The 16,334-nt window shown below is 45.3% G+C and overlaps 1 protein-coding gene across 2 annotated transcripts in view; it reads left to right on the top strand.

The window, feature by feature from the left end:
* Positions 1–15,239, top strand: part of DPYSL5 (dihydropyrimidinase like 5) — an 88,900-nt gene extending 73,661 nt beyond the window's left edge. Inside the window, exons 10-12 of one of the 2 annotated variants that reach the window (XM_070741999.1) lie at positions 1,669–1,922; positions 7,473–7,641; positions 12,544–15,239. In XM_070741999.1, the coding sequence (XP_070598100.1) occupies positions 1,669–1,922; positions 7,473–7,641; positions 12,544–12,629 (509 nt within the window). In that variant the 3' untranslated portion in view covers positions 12,630–15,239. The remainder of the gene's footprint in view (positions 1–1,668; positions 1,923–7,472; positions 7,642–12,543) is intronic. The other variant, XM_070742008.1, reaches the window with a different exon arrangement.
* The last annotated feature ends 1,095 nt before the right edge of the window (positions 15,240–16,334 follow it).

A 16,334-nucleotide genomic window follows, 5' to 3' on the forward strand; every position in this document is an offset into this window, starting at 1 on the left:
ACTGGTGTGCCATGGCACACTAATGTGCTGCGAGATATGGTCAGGTGTGCCGCGAGGCGGCTCCTGCAAGTGGGAGCTCCAGGGCTGAGGTGTCAGCCCTGGTGCTCCCAGTTGCAGAAGCCACCCCCCGGCTATTGCCCGCCGCCGCCGCTATTGGCACCCTCCCGCGGGAGGCCGGCAAAGGTTGCTTTGAAAGTCGGCCCCCTCGCGCCCATGGCTTCTCGTCGCTAATAGCGGCGGCGGGCAATAACCGGGGGAGGGGCGGCTTCTGCAAGTGGGAGCTCCAGGGCTGAGGCTTCCACTTGTGGCTGTCCTCGCCCGCCCGATCCGTCCTTCTCTCCGGCTCCTCCCACAGTGGTGGCTGCAGCGGCGCTGGTGATCCGGCCGCTAGCCGCTCCGAGCGCTGTGGGAACGCCCACCCCTCTCACAGTCCCGTCCCGGGCTGTCAGTAAAGGGGCTGCTTCCCATCCCCCTGCCAGCTTGCTCAGAACATTCAAACTAAGGAAAACCTTCGCCGGCCTCCACAGAGAAGAAAGGAAGAGAGAGAACGAGAGAGAGAGAGAAAGAACAAGAGAGAGAAAGCATGAGAAAGAGAGAAAGAACAAGAGAGAGAGAAAGAAAATAAGAGAGAGAAAACAAGAGAGAGAGAGAGAACAAGAGAGAGAGAGAGAACAAGAGAGAGAGAGAGAAAGAAAATAAGAGAGAACGAGAGAGCAACAGAGAGAGAGAGAAAGAACAAGAGAGAGAAAGCATGAGAGAGAGAAAGAAAATAAAAGAGAGAACGAGAGAGAGCAACAGAGAGAGAGAAAGAACAAGAGAGAGAAAGCATGAGAGAGAAAGAAAATAAGAGAGAGAACGAGAGAGAGAGAGAGAAGGAAAGCAAGAGAGAAAAAGAGATAGCGAGAGAGAGAGAAAGCAAGAGAGACAGATAGGGAGAGGAAAGGAGAGAGAGAAATGAGAACAAAAAGGGAAGAAAAAAGGAGAAACGAGAAAATGATTGAGGCAGAGAATGAGAGGAGAGAGAAACAAAAGAGAGAGAGAGAGGTGATTCTTGAAGCATATGGTAAAAAGCACCCAAATAATAAGAAACCCCCCCTCCCAGCCCACACCTGTTTTTGAAAAGAATAAAAGAGGAAAAAACCCCCAGCCCTCAACTGGTTTTGGAAATGGTTCGAGTGTGTATACACACACACACATAAGGAGGGGAGAGAGACAGGGATGGAAAAAGAGGAGAAGTGAGAGGGAGAAGGAATGAGAGAGAAAAGGGGGAAAGACAGGAGAAGTACCCAGAAATGAGACAGTGGTATAAATTTGAGGAGGGATGATTGATGATTGACTGTACAGTATTTATAAGGGGATGTTACATGGGATTGTATATATGAGGGGGTTATTTATGTATGTGTGTGTGTGTGTGTGTGTTTGTTTGTTTATTTAGTTAGTTAGTTAGTTAGTTAGTTAGTTAGTTAGTTAGTTAGTTAGTTAGTTAGTTAGTTAGTTAGTTAGTTTGTGTCATTTTGGTTGGTGGTGTGCCCCAGGATTTTGTAAATGTCAAAAATGTGCCGCGGCTCAAAAAAGGTTGAAAATCACTGGACTAGAAGACCTCCAAGTTCCCTTCAACTCTGTTGTTGTTATTATTATTATTATTAGATGCTGTCGGCGCTAAGATAGTAGAGCCGGTTTCCTGCCGATCTCACTGCTCTTTCCACTTTCCTAGGACCATCTCAGCCAGTACCCAGGTGCAAGGTGGTGATGTGAACCTGTACGAGAACATGCGCTGCCATGGGGTGCCACTGGTTACTATAAGCCACGGGCGCGTCGTCTACGAGAATGGAGCCTTTATGTGTGCTGAAGGCACTGGGAAATTCTGCCCTCTCCGCTCCTTTCCAGACTCGGTCTACAAGAAACTGGTGCAGCGAGAAAAGGTACCAAAACAGGGACAAGCAAAAAGGCAGGAGGGAGACCTGGGACTAAGTGGGGGATTGGGAGGGACTTCCCTGTACTGCTTCCGGTATCCCTTTTCCATAAGTTTACCCTGTCCGGTAGCAAATCAGTCACTGAGCATGACAGAAGAGCAATGATATGAAAAGTTGGTGCAGAAAAGTGCCCAGTGAATAGAGACATCATTACAAAAATGATCTGAGGACAGTTGCCCCCCTTAGCATAGCACAGTGTTTCCCAACCTTGGCAACTTGAAGATATCTGGACATCAACTCCCAGAATTCCCCAGCCAGCGAATGCTGGCTGGGGAATTCTGGGAGTTGAAGTCCAGATATCTTCAAGTTGCCAAGGTTGGGAAACACTGGCATAGCAGACACTTATACAGAAAACAAAGTAAGAGTTGCAAAATAAGGCCATATATCCATGATGGCGAACCTATGGCACGCGTGGCCACAGGTAGCACGCGGAGCCATATCAGAGAGCATGCGAGACCTTGCCATGTTTCAACCACAGCACGCATGTGCCTGCTGGCCACCTGATTTTCGGCCTTGGGAAAGGCCGTTTTGTCCTTGGGACACTTCAGGGAAGCTTCCCTGAAGCCCCGGAGGCAAAAAAAAATCCCCCAATGGACAACCTGGAAGTTTGGAAAAACACACTTCCTGTTTGTTGTTGTGCTCTTTTTTGGGCTTCGGAGGGGTTCAGGGAAGCTCCCTAAATCCCTGGATTGCAAAAAACAGCACAATGGGCAAACCGGAAGTGTGTTTTCCCAAACTTCCAGTTTGCCTGTTGTTCTGCCGGGTTCTATGGTAAGAGTCTCCCGAAAATTCAAGGGTACGAATTTCAGACACACACACACTTGAAAGTTCAAAAACAATGTTCTTTACCACAAAAATTCAAAAGAAACAAAGCACCCTTTTTGTATTGCAAAGAGCACTCGTCCCAAAACAACCTGGTAGTCTGTACAATCCCCTTAATCAGTCTTTAAGTACTTAGCTAGCAGCTGTGAAGAAACGTCACAGCCTTCCTTCTTCCACGAAGTGAAACACACACACACTTTGCTCTGCTTTGGTTTCAAAGTCGTGAAAAATCAACAAACAAAGTCCGGAAACAGCAAAGCACAGTCCTGAAGAACAACGATCAGATAATCTTTATTTATTTATTTTTTATTTATTCAATTTTTAGGCCACCCTTCTCCTTAGACTCAGGGCGGCTTACAACATGTTAGCAATAGCACTTTTTAACAGAGCCAGCCTATTACCCCCACAATCCGGGTCCTCAATTTACCCACCTCGGAAGGATGGAAGGCTGAGTCAACCTTGAACTGGTGATGAGATTTGAACCGCTGACCTTCAGATCTACAGTCAGCTTCAGGGGCCTGCAGTACAGCAGTCTACCTGCTGCGCCACCCCAGCTCCCTTCCACAACGGCCAAGCCAACACGCTGCTATTTATATCAGCAGCTCTAATTACTGGAGCCCCACCCAAACACAGGTGGCCTCTCTTATCTCCTGTAATATTTCTGCAATTGGTCTCTTCTACGCATAATTCTGCGCATGCATGGGTCTAATACTTTCTCATCCGAATTGACCGAAGATAATGGAGATTGGCTTCCTGGGCTGTGTGCCAAGCCCCCCTCTTCCATGTCACCCCCCACCTTCTTCTTCGTCCGAGGAAACTGCACTACCTGCCTCTGTCGGCAATAAAACAGGCCTATGACATGTTGATGTTTCCCCTGCATCCACCTCCACATTCCTTGGGGCAGGAGCTGGGCCAGAGCCAACCACAACACCTGTTTCGGCATTTTTTTCACCTACCAGGCTTCATAAAGGCCTGTGAGCATGCATGGGGGGTAGCATGAGAGTTGCGCATGCGTTGGGGGAGGAAAGGGGTGCGGGCACATGAACTAATGCTAGCACATCCACGTCTTTTGACACGCAAACCAAAAAAGGTTTGCCATCACTGCCATGTACTGTATGTACAATAAAGGCATAGCGATGGAGCAATATGGAGCTAATAAAAATGCATTTTTTTTTAATACCAAAAGGATCAGTGGCCAAAGACCAGTAAGTAGACACGGCTTAGGCCAAAAACCCATATGGCCAAAATGCAGATTTTCACAGCAGCTAATTAGATAACTTCAAGGGGGCCACAAAAGTACGAGACTGCAGTTACATCTACCGTATCCTGGTGCCCAACAAATGCATCTCAGAGGCATGTTGCCCCTAACACTGGTAGTAATCCATAACACATAAACATTACACATTACAATCTATAACACATTAGTGGCTAAATCATCTGTGAATTATGTGACAGAATCCAAAGTACTTCCTGTTACTTTTCTGTACAAGTGTCCACTATGCTAAGGGGGGCTACCGCACGAATCCCAGCGGCTGATAAGGTCCCACAGAGTTGGCCTTCTCCGGGTCATGTCGACTAAACAATGTCGTCTGGCGGGCCCCAGAGGAAGAGCCTTCTCTGTGGCGGCCCCGGCCCTCTGGAATCAACTCCTCCCGGAAATTAGAACTGCTCCCACTCTCCTTGTCTTCCTTAAACTACTTAAGACCCACCTATACCGCCAGGCATGGGGGATTTGAGACACCTTTCCCCCAGGCTTATTATAATTTATGTTTGGTATGTATGTGCTGTTTGGTTTTTAATTATGATAGGGTTTTTAGTTTTTTAATATTAGATTTGTGCCATTATAATATTGCTTTTATCGTTGTTGTGAGCCGCCCCGAGTCTTCGGAGAGCGGCGGCATACAAATCTAATAAATTATTATTATTAATTATTATTATTATTATTTGGGGGAAGCGGAGACGGTTGAGCAGAGCAAGTTCTCCACAATGAGGAGGATTCTGTTTAGAGAAGTACTACGGATATTGGCTTCTGGAACAGTAAATGATTTCAGGAACATGGGTGTGTGTGGAAAGAACCATTTGGAGAAACACGTTTGTGGGCGTTTCTCACTGGAGTTTCTCGTTTTCTGAACAGCTACAGAAAATTCCCTCAAGGGATTAAAAAAACAAAAAACTATAGTGGTACCTTTACCTAAGAACGCCTCTACTTAAGAACTTTTCAAGATAAGAACCGGGTGTTCAATATTTTTTTGCCTCTTTTTAAGAACTTAAGAACCTGAGCCCGGAAAAATTTCTCAGGGAATTTGAGAGCGGCATGAAGGCCCGGCCAGTTTCTTGCCATTCCCCCTGGGTTTCTCTCCCTGGCGCAGTGTATGGGAGGCAGCTTCGTGCTGGGTGTATGGGAGGCGCCTGCTCCTCCTCACCGCCTCAGAGTCCCTCTTTTTTTTTTTTAAAGCCTTATAGTTTTGGATTTTTTTGATTCACCTCACCTCACCTTCTTCCTTCGGCAGCGACTGTCCTCCTCCTCTTCTTCCTCCTCCTCCTCCCACCCAAATACCAAGCTTTTATTTTTTTTCCTAATGGGTTTGCATGCATTATTTGCTTTTACATTGATTCCTATGGGAACAATTGCTTCTACTTACAACCTTTTCTACTTAAGAACCTGGTCAGGGAATGAGTTAAGTTCTTAAGTAGAGGTACCACTGTATAGTCTTCTTCCTACAAAAAGAAAATTGGCCATGACTTGATTTTAATGTTTAATGTTAAAGTTTAATGTGACAGAAATAGAGAGAAAGAGAGACGAGGAATTCACTAGGTACTTGCCTAAGCAGAAGGAAGACTCGAGAGGAAGGAAGAGATTTCACTGGGAAGGATGACTTACATCCCCAAAAGATCAGAGGTTAGATAGGCATGATTGGTATGGTACCCCTTGGTCTCCAATATCAGTATTTATTCAAATAAGATGCAAGCTTCTAAGCACGATTAGATTTTCTGAAACCTCTCTGATTGCCCAAGTAAAGGGGAAGAGTTCTGTGCCTTGTGGTTCTACCCCTTCAAAACCCAGAGCTAAAAGCCACTGCCTTTCTAGAATTCGGGTGCTCTGAAACACAATGAATAAATAATTTAATTTAATTTATTTCTAAGCCGCCCAACTCCCAAAGGACTTTGGGTGGCTTACAACAGAATATAGAAAATACATTTAAAAACATCATAAAAGATTTAAAAACCCTTTCAAAATCACATACATACATATCATTCAGGCCAGACCTCGCAATTGCAAGATCAATGGTCCCAAGCCTGCTGGAAAAGCCAGGTCTTCAATGCTTTCAGAAAGGCCAATAGAGTGGGGGCAGTCCGGATCTCAGGGGATAGTTGGTTCCAGAGAACTGGGGCAGCCACAGAGAAGTTCCTTCCTCATGGGCACGTCAGCCGACACTGTTTAGCAGACGGGACCTGGAGAAAACCAACTCTGTGGGATCTTACCGGTCGCTGGGAGCTATGAGGTAGAAGGTGGTCTTGAATATAAGATGAGACTGTGCAATGCAGAATAAACTTGGTATGATCACAAGGAGGGGAAAGAGAGGTTAATTCTCAACCTTCTTCTTCCTAGTCATCCTTTTTCCCACCACATAAAATTAGCTTTGATTTTAAAAGGAAAAAATCAGGTGCTACATATGTGAAGGAGGGACGCAGGGAGAAAGAGAACTACAGATCTGGAAACAGAGAGTGGGATCCGCTAGGGAACAATTTCAAGGGAAGAGGGAGTGATATACAGTGTTCCCTCGATTTTCGCGGGTTCGAACTTCGCGAAAAGTCTATACCACGGTTTTTCAAAAATATTAATTCAAAAATACTTTGCGGGCTTTTTCCCCATACCACAGTTTTTCCCGCCCGATGACATCATATGTCATCGCCAAACTTTCCTCCGACTTTAATAAATATTTTTTTAAATAAACTTTAATAAATAAACATGGTGAGTAATGATCTAAATGGTTGCTAAGGGAATGGGAAATTGCACTTTAGGGGTTTAAAGTGTTAAGGGAAGGCTTGTGACACTGTTCATAGCCAAAAATAGTGTATTTACTTCCGCATCTCTACTTTGCGGAAATTCGACTTTCGCGGGCAGTCTCGGAACGCATCCCCCACGGAAATCGAGAGAACACTGTATTGGGAATAAGAGATGTTTATTTTGGAGAATAATTATTGTCAAGTGATTGTTATCACCAGCAGTATGGGCGTTAATAAACTTTGTACTTCTATAAGCTGCCTGAAGCACTGTGAATTGGGCAGCCATATAAATTTTCTTCATAAATAAAAATAAAATAAAATCCAGGTGAAAGTGAGGGATCTTCGAGAAAAAATATTTCTGGAGGGCGCTAGCATAGATCCTGCCATCATAGTAGGGCTTGTTTCCTGCAACTCGGCAGTATTTCTCGGGCGTGTGCAAGGTCCAGCAGACTAAGTGAGATTCCGGCCAAAGGCATCATCCAGTTGGGCCGTTTGCTCGCACTTGTCTTAACCCCCATCATCCGCTCCAAAAGATTAATCTGGATTTCTCACACTAGGTGTCTTAACTCCTTTGAGCCCCGGCTCTCCAGAGATTATGAGTTTCCGTAGAATAGCATTTGGGGGAGGGCCAAAGCTGACTTTTATTTTGTGTATTTTTTTTTTAATTAGAGCTTAAAGCTTAAAGGCGTGGACCGCACCCCATACCTGGGGGACGTAGCCATGGTTGTGCACGCTGGGAAAAAAGAGACGGGGACGCCACTTGCAGACACCCCCATTCGGCCGGCCACAAGACATGGGGGCATGAGGGACCTCCACGAGTCCGGCTTCAGCCTTTCCGGTAAGGATGGGGGCTGGAGCAAGTCTTCCTTTGGGTGGATAGCAAAACGGCAGATCCTGCCCACCCTTCGTGCTCCTCTGACTCAGGTTGCCAGCATTGCTCTCTTCCTCTTCTTTGTCTTTGCCTTATGTATCACAGTGGTACCTCTACCTAAGAATGCCTCTACTTACGAACTTTTCTAGATAAGAAAAGTTCAAGATTTTTTTGCCTCTTCTCCACTTACAAACCCAAGCCTCCAAACTGTAGCCTCTGGGGCTTCTCTAGGAATCTCCTGGGAGGAAACAGGGCTGGAAAAGGTGGGGAGAAGCCTCTGTGGGGCCTCTCTAGAAATCTCCTGGGAGGAAACAGGGCTGGAAAAGGTGGGAAGAAGCCTCTGTGGGGCCTCTCTAGGAATCTCCTGGGAGGAAACAGGGCTGGAAAAGGCGGGGAGAAGCTTCCGTGGGGCCTCTCTAGGAATCTCCTGGGAGGAAACGGGCTGGAATAGGTGGGAAGAAGCCTCCGTGGGGCCTCTCTAGGAAACTCCTGGGAAGAAACAGGGCTGGAAAAGGTGGGGAGAAGCCTCTGTGGGGCCTCTCTAGGAATCTCCTGGGAGGAAACGGGCTGGAATAGCTAGGAAGAAGCCTCCGTGGGGCCTCTCTAGGAATCTCCTGGGAAGAAACAGGGCTGGAAAAGGCAGGGAGAAACCTCTGTGGGGCCTCTATAGGAAACTCCTGGGAGGAAACAGGGCTGGAAAAGGTGGGGAGAAGCCTCTGTGGGGCCTCTCTAGGAATCTCCTGGGAGGAAACGGGCTGGAATAGCTGGGAAGAAGCCTCCGTGGGGCCTCTCTAGGAATCTCCTGGGAAGAAACAGGGCTGGAAAAGGCAGGGAGAAGCCTCTGTGGGGCCTCTCTAGGAATCTCCTGGGAGGAAACAGGGGCTGGAACAGGTGGGAAGACACCTCCGTGGGGCCTGTCTAGGAATCTCTTGGGAGGAAACAGGGCATCCACCCTCCCTGTGGTTTCCCCAATTGCACACATTATTTGCTTTTACATTGATTCCTATGGGAAAAAATTGCTTCTTCTTACAAACTTTTCTACTTAAGAACCTGGTCACAGAATAAGTTCGTAAGTAGAGGTACCACTGTATTTGCTTCCTCCTCGCTCCCCATCTTCACAGGGCTACTTTCTAAGTCTTTCCTTAGAAGAATTGGCTGATTTTATACATCCCACCTGTGGGACCAGACTTCCTTTTAAGGACTGAGATCTGGTCCTGAGCCTCCCATCCCCCTCCACCCCTTCCTCCTTCCATGCTTTTGCTTCTAAACAGCTACACGTCCCATTCTGATTTACTTTGATGCCTGCACTGCTTGTTCCTAGTCTTGACTTTCTTTTAGATAACGTGTTATGCTTTTCATGGGTGGATGGGAGGAAAGGGGACTTCTACTGTATATTGGCTAAAAGAGACAAGAAGAAGGATCGGAAGATCAGGTGGAAGATGATACCTGTCAAAGAGGAAAGGGCAGAAATAAAATTAGTTGACTACAATTATCTGTAGGGAGATTGAATCAAGAGCATGAGAAAGAATAGTCTGTTGGAGTATTTTGGTGGCATTAAAAATAGCAAGTTGATTTGTATGTTTCTTTGAGTAAAGCATTTCTTAGCAACCTTCCAAGGCTAGTGAGCTATGTTCACATAGTCCACCAGCAGCAGCTAAAATGGGGATGAAGAGTTTGTGAATTCAGTCAACAAGTACAGCTATAATCTTAACAGGTTGTGTGGAACATTTGTAAATCCGTTTTGTTGCAGCGTAGTACCTTTACACAAAGATATCAATTTTGCCAATTTAGGATTGATGTACTCTGCTCAAAGAAATAAAGGGAACACTTAAACAACACAATATAACTCCAAGTAAATCAAACTTCTGTGAAATCAAACTGTCTACATAGGAAGCAACACCGATTGACAATAAATTTCACATGTCAGTACATTCAACTTTGTACAGAACAAAGTACTTCTATTTAAGAACGCCTCTACTTAAGAACTTTTCTAGATAAGAACCCTGTGTTCAAGATTTTTTTGCCTCTTCTTAAGAACCATTTTCTACTTAAGAACCTGAGCCCGGAAAAATTTCCCAGGAAATTTGAGAGCAGCACGAAGGCCCGGCCAGTTTCCTGCCATTCCCCCTTTAATCCCGGTCATCTCGGGCTTTTCTTGTTAGGGCTAAAAAAAAAAAAAGCTTAGTAAAAGTTATATTCGGATTATAAGACACACCCAAATTTTCAGCCTCTTTTAGGGAAGAAAAAGGTGTGTCTTATACTCTGAAAAATACAGCACGTCTTAAATGCTACTGGCTATAGCTCTGTAAAGTGATAGCTGTCCGAGAGTCAACTTCAGCTCTCCCCTTCTGGTATGCGCAGAACAGCCAAAGTGGAACATACATTTCTGTCTGGAACATCTGCACCTGTCAAACTCCAAAGGAAAAAGGTAGCTGAAGTGAAGTCAGCACAACCACCAACTCTGGACACTGAAGTGCAGACTAGCATTAGTTTGGGAAACGCCCTTTCTTTCCATCCTTCTTCGAAGCCAGATGGTCCAGTCTGGCAAGTCAGGATTTATCATCTGTAATGGAAAGCTAAGATGTAGTTTGCGCTCATTATAAAGGGATCTTCCCAAACATTACAGCTGCAGTCTTATTTTAGCCGTGTCTCGGAAAGCTTAATAACTGAGTACACCACGCAATACTAATTACACAAATGGAAGAAACTGCTTTTGCATCACCTTTTGCTAAAAGACTAAAGACTTCCTCGACTCCAGCTCAGTTCTTTGCTGATTTCATGGGCACATCTTTGCCAACGATGTAAAATATATTAGTTTTTTTCCCCAGGAAGTTTTCAATTTTTGAAAAGCTTGGGATTTTTGATGGAGTCCTATCAAAGCTCTTAATAGATCTGACCTTACTTAGTTTTTTTCATAACAATATTGTTTAGAGGTTGCTCTCATTTCTTGTTATATTCCCACAAAAATCTTTCCTTTAAAGCTGCTATTTTTATTACATAAAAAACTCCCCATTAATATTTAATCAAAATGTAAATTGCTTCCAAAATATAATCCCTAGGTAGGGCAGAAAAGAGAAACAAGTTTATCCTTCACCATCACTTAGATGATGGCTGCTGTTCAAGCTTCTCTCTGATTCTTTATACAACATAAAATGTTCAGATTAACCATTTGCAGTATGTTGCTTATGGTGCCTATTAGATTTCAGTGCATTTCTTTCTCTTCCAGTTTATTAAGTGTTTTTAATAGGAAAGTGAACACAAGAACAAGGGGACACAATCTGAAGTTAGTTGGGGGAAAGATCAAAAGCAACATGAGAAAATATTATTTTACTGAAAGAGTAGTAGATCCTTGGAACAAACTTCCAGCAGACGTGGTAGATAAATCCACAGTAACTGAATTTAAACATGCCTGGGATAAACATATATCCATTGTAAGATAAAATACAGGAAATAGTATAAGGGCAGACTAGATGGACCATGAGGTCTTTTTCTGCCGTCAGACTTCTATGTTTCTATGTTTCTATTCATTTATTTATTTGTTAAATTTATATTTTTTAAAATAAGAAAATTAAAACAGCACTGAAACCTGGAAAAAAATTTATATGGCTGCCCATCTCACGTGAAATGACTCTGGGTGGTCTACAATAAAACCAACAATTCAAAACGTTTTGCAAACCAGTTAAAATAGTATAAGAACAATTAAAACAATCAAAACAATAAACATAGATAAAAAAAGACCATAGGGGGAGGGGGGAAATGTAAATAATAAAAAATGTAGACAGTATGCAGGATCACTATACCAGGAGTCCTCAGACTTGCTGGAAAGTGATTTCTGTAAGGGCATAAAAGTTGGGTTGATCAGGAGAGATGGTGTCCCAGAAGGCAGGTGCTGCAACAGAAAAGGCTCTGGACCCATCTGATGGAGTTCTTTCGCAGCCCCCCATTGCTGTACCTGATGGGATGGGTGCATGGGAGGGGCAGTGGCAGCAGCAAATAGCAGGTGGCTGAGGCTGCAGTTAAAATGTCCTCTTCCTCAGACTCAACAGATGTTTATTCCCAGAATAAGGAAATGCTGTGCCGTGGGCATCTCCATCAGATCTGCACCAAGGCTGGATTCTTAACTGGGAACGAATCTGAGCCATTTTGTATGGCAGAGGCTCTGCAAATTCCCTCACCCAACCATGCAGATTAATCTCTAGGTTCTCCTTTTCCAGAAGGGTTCAGATCACCCAAAATAAAGATGACTTCAAATAAATTATTTTATAAAAAAATGAATTAGGATTAAATATAAAATATATTGATAAAATGGAACAGACGGACTACAAAAATGGTGGAAGGTCTTAAGCATCAAACCTATCAGGAAGGACTTAATGAATTAAATCTGTATAGTGTAGAGGACAGAAGGGAAAGGGGGGACATGATAGAAACATTTATATATGTTAAAGGGTTAAATAAGGTTCAGGAGGGAAGTGTTTTTAATAGGAAAATGAACACAAGAACAAGGGGACACAATCTGAGGTTAGTTGAGGGAAAGATCAAAAGCAACGTGAGAAAATATTTTACTGAAAGAGTAGTAGATGCTTGGAACAAACTTCCAGCAGACGTGGTTGGTAAATCCGCAGTAACTGAATTTAAACATGACTGGGATAAACATCTATCCATCCTAAGATAAAATACAGGAAATAGTACAAGGGCAGACTAGATGGACCATGAGGTCTTTTTCTGCTGTCAATATTCTATGTTTCTATAAATGCAGGTGATTTTTCTCCTGGTCTTTGCAGTGACAGGGTGAATAGGAATGTGATTTCTCCTTGCCGATTTTGCTTTTGACCCTGCGCCTTTTCTGTCTCCTTTTTTCTTTGGCCACAGGTTCTCAAATCGATGACCATGTTCCAAAGCGAGCTTCGGCCCGGATTCTCGCTCCCCCCGGAGGCAGGTCTAGTGGCATTTGGTAGCTGCCCTCCAGACTTGTCCCCCAACTAAGGACACCATCTCCACCCCCACTTGCCTGGCTGCCACCAACACCCTGCAAGCTCATGGCAGCCACACTTTTCACCGGAGCCACTGACAAGCGGCAAGCGCTCTGCTGCCTGCACCCAATAGGCCGTGCCCCGCAGAGCCACCTGCTCCCCTCTGGGAACGAGACGCCCCGGGCCCTATCCCTCTCCTCACCCCACAGCTGCACTAAGTGCCAGGTGATGCCCCGAGGGGGGACCTGCCTTTGTTCCTAGAGAAGGTGGGAGCTCCCCCCCAAGTACTGTGGGGGAAGAGGGGGAGGGATGGCCCTGGGGAAGGGGCAGGGCCGAGGGGGCCTGTCTGTGCGGTTTCCTTTCTGTTTTGCACGTTGGGTTTTTGGATAAGTGACATTTTGACTTGTTTGTGCATCACATGGAGAAAAAAAATTACTGAAATAAAGGTGCTTTGTGTGCTAGCAGTAGGATAGAAAGGGGGAGGTGTGTGGGCCAGGCTAGGGTGGGGCTCAGCTGGGTTGGAGGATAGAGGTCCCCATTCAGGCATTGTACTCACTGTGCAAGGGAAGAGGGTCAGCCAAGAATTACCCCAGAGTAGACAAACCTCCTTTATCTCTGTTGTCTCATCGGACAGTGTCACTAACAGTTGTGAGCTTCTATCCCCTTTGTTTGGGTTTGCTACATATTCTCAACTGAAGGCTCTTGAGAGGACAGTATAAAAGATTAGGAAAGTGAACACAAGAACAAGGGGACACAATCTGAAGTTAGTTGGGGGAAAGATCAAAAGCAACATGAGAAAATATTATTCTACTGAAAGAGTAGTAGAACCTTGGAACAAACTTCCAGAGACGTGGCAGATAAATCCACAGTAACTGAATTTAAACATGCCTGGGATAAACATAGATCCATCCTAAGATAAATACAGAAAATAGTATAAGGGCAGACTAGATGGACCATGAGGTCTTTTTCTGCCGCCAGTCTTCTATGTTTCTATGGCCAAGTTCAAATGATTCCCCTTTCTTCTGTGTCCCAAGTAAAAGTAAACATTGGGCACACACTCGGTTATAGGAGAAAGAGCTCTCCCCCTGGCTACTCTAGGATAATACAGTCTATGGTTAGAGTGAGAGGATGGAGGCTTCCAAAGCTAGACAGCAGCCAAGAAGTTATCATAGAATCATAGAGTTGGAAGGGACCTCCAGGGTCATCGGGTCCACCCCCCTGCTCAATGCAGGATTCATCAAAACATCCCAGAAAGATGACTGTCCAGTCTCTGTTTGAAGACCTCCAGTGAAAGTGAGCCCACCACCTCCTGTGGCAAACTGTTCCACTGGTTTATCACCCTTACTGTTAGAAAGTTTTTTTCTGATATCTCATCTAAATCTACTCCCTTGCAGTTTCATTCCATTGTTTCTAGTCCTTCCAATGTGCTAATGAGAACAATGCCGATCCCTCTGCTCTGTGACAGCCCTTCAGATATTTGTAGACAGCTATCAAGTCTCCTCTCAGTCTTCTCCTTTGCAGACTAAACACCCCTAGATCCTTTAACCGTTCCTCATAGGACTTGGTTTCCAGGCCACTCTCTTTGAACTTGCTCTAGTTTATCAATGTCCTTTTTAAATTGGGGGCCCCCAGAACTGAACACAGTATTCCAAGTGTGCTCATACCAAAATACTGTAGAGGGGAATAATTCACGTGAACGAGATTTTTGTCTTACTCTTCCCATTGGCCTGTATCAAACAGCAACTGTCTTCATGGTTTATTCCTTGTAGCTTTTTCTTTTAAAGTACTGGAATATCCCGACGCTTTTCTCTTCCCAATCTCTTCAATGTCTCTGTCCAAGGAAGAGGCCTTGTCCCGTCCGAGTGTATCAGCCTCTTGGCCATAATCCTAGCCCCTTACTGCCTGGAGGTAGGATAAAAAGAGCAGCAGAACCCAGTTGTCCTTCTTCCTTTAGTGCCTCTTCTCCTGATCTTGCAAAGGAGGAGCTGCCAGAGCAGAGGTTGGTTCCCATCAGCATTGTCGAGAGAAAGGGATCGGTGTGGGTTGGTGGAACCAGCTTCTCCATCCACACTACACCAGCCACCTTCTTTGCTCTGAGCTGGGGGATAAAGGATTCCTTTAATACTCAGTGAGACAGAGTTTTTCTCCTCTCCATGTTGAGCGAAAGGAGGGATTTCCTGTCTGAGTTGTTCACTGGCCTTTCAAGCCGGACGAGACCTTGAGAGAAGCACGTGTGCTCTGAAACCTCCTTCCAATCCTCTCCCAACCTGATGGTGCTAACTAACCTTCCCACCTGGCTGATTGTTGGGGCTCATGAAGCCTCCGTTTCCTCACCCTCGGCCCATTAATGCTTCCCTCTGAAAATAGCGTGAAATGTGAACTGTTCCTTGTGCACTTTCCCTCTCGATAGTTGGTACCCATAGGTATATGAAGCTGGGTGGCCAGGCGTGACGGAGTCCTCGGCTCCCAGGACCGCGATGGAGGACTCGGCTTGTGAACGCAGCCAGCCCTGCCCTGTTACATGTTGGAATAGTCTTGTAATGACTGTTTTAGCACCTGCAGTGCATATGTTTCCTCATTAAAGATTGTTCTCATGATACAAAGCTTTTGGGTCTGTGCTTCGGAAACCAGCCTTTTGGCATCACGGGGAAGGAGAAGAGGAACCTCGACATGGAAACCATGCACCTGAGGCTTAGTACTTATAGTGGGAAGGAGCCTTAAAAATATATATACCGTATGTTTAATTTCCTGCTCGTGGTCTCCCATCCAAGCACAGTGGTACCTCTACCTAAGAATGCGTCTACTTACGAACTTTTCTAGATAAAGAACTGGGTGTTCAAGATTTTTTTGCCTCTTCTCAAGAACCATTTTCCACTTACAAACCCAAGCCTCCGAAACTGTAAGTGGAAAAGGCAGGGAGAAGCCTCCGTGGGGCCTCTGTAGGAATCTCCTGGGAAGAAACAGGGCCAGAAAAGGCAGGGAGAAGCCTCCGTGGGGCCTCTGTAGGAATCTCTTGGGAAGAAACAGGGCCAGAAAAGGCAGGGAGAAGCCTCCGTGGGGCCTCTGTAGGAATCTCTTGGGAAGAAACAAGGCCAGAAAAGGCAGGGAGAAGCCTCCGTGGGGCCTCTGTAGGAATCTCTTGGGAAGAAACAGGGCCAGAAAAGGTAGGGAGAAGCCTCCGTGGGGCCTCTCTAGGAATCTCCTGGGAAGAAACAGGGCCGGAAAAGGCAGGGAGAAGCCTCTGTGGGGCCTCTCTAGGAATCTCCTGGGAGGAAACGGGGCCTCCACCCTCCCTGTGGTTTCTCCAAGCGCACACATTATTTGCTTTTACATTGATTCCTATGGGAAGAATTGCTGCTTCTTACAAACTTTTCTACTTAAGAACCTGGTCACGGAATGAATTAAGTTCGTAAGTAGAGGTACCACTGTAATAACCAGGTCTGTGCTCTCTCTCAGCGTTTGGGGGTGAATTGATAAGTGCTGCAAATTCTGGTGCCTTAAAATTGATGTAGCTTAAAGATCCTATAATTACCAAAGTATCAGCTATACCAGTGTTTGCAAACCTTTTCGGCACTCAATGCTGAAACAGGAGTGTGCGCACATGCAGGGGAGCGCCTGAAACCGGAAGAGGAGCTCCTTGGCATTCATGTGTTCTTTTGGTGTCTACCATGCATGTGTACAAGAAGAATA

This window comes from Erythrolamprus reginae, chromosome 1 (assembly GCF_031021105.1).
Source record: "Erythrolamprus reginae isolate rEryReg1 chromosome 1, rEryReg1.hap1, whole genome shotgun sequence".
NCBI classification, from domain to species: Eukaryota; Metazoa; Chordata; class Lepidosauria; order Squamata; family Dipsadidae; genus Erythrolamprus; species Erythrolamprus reginae.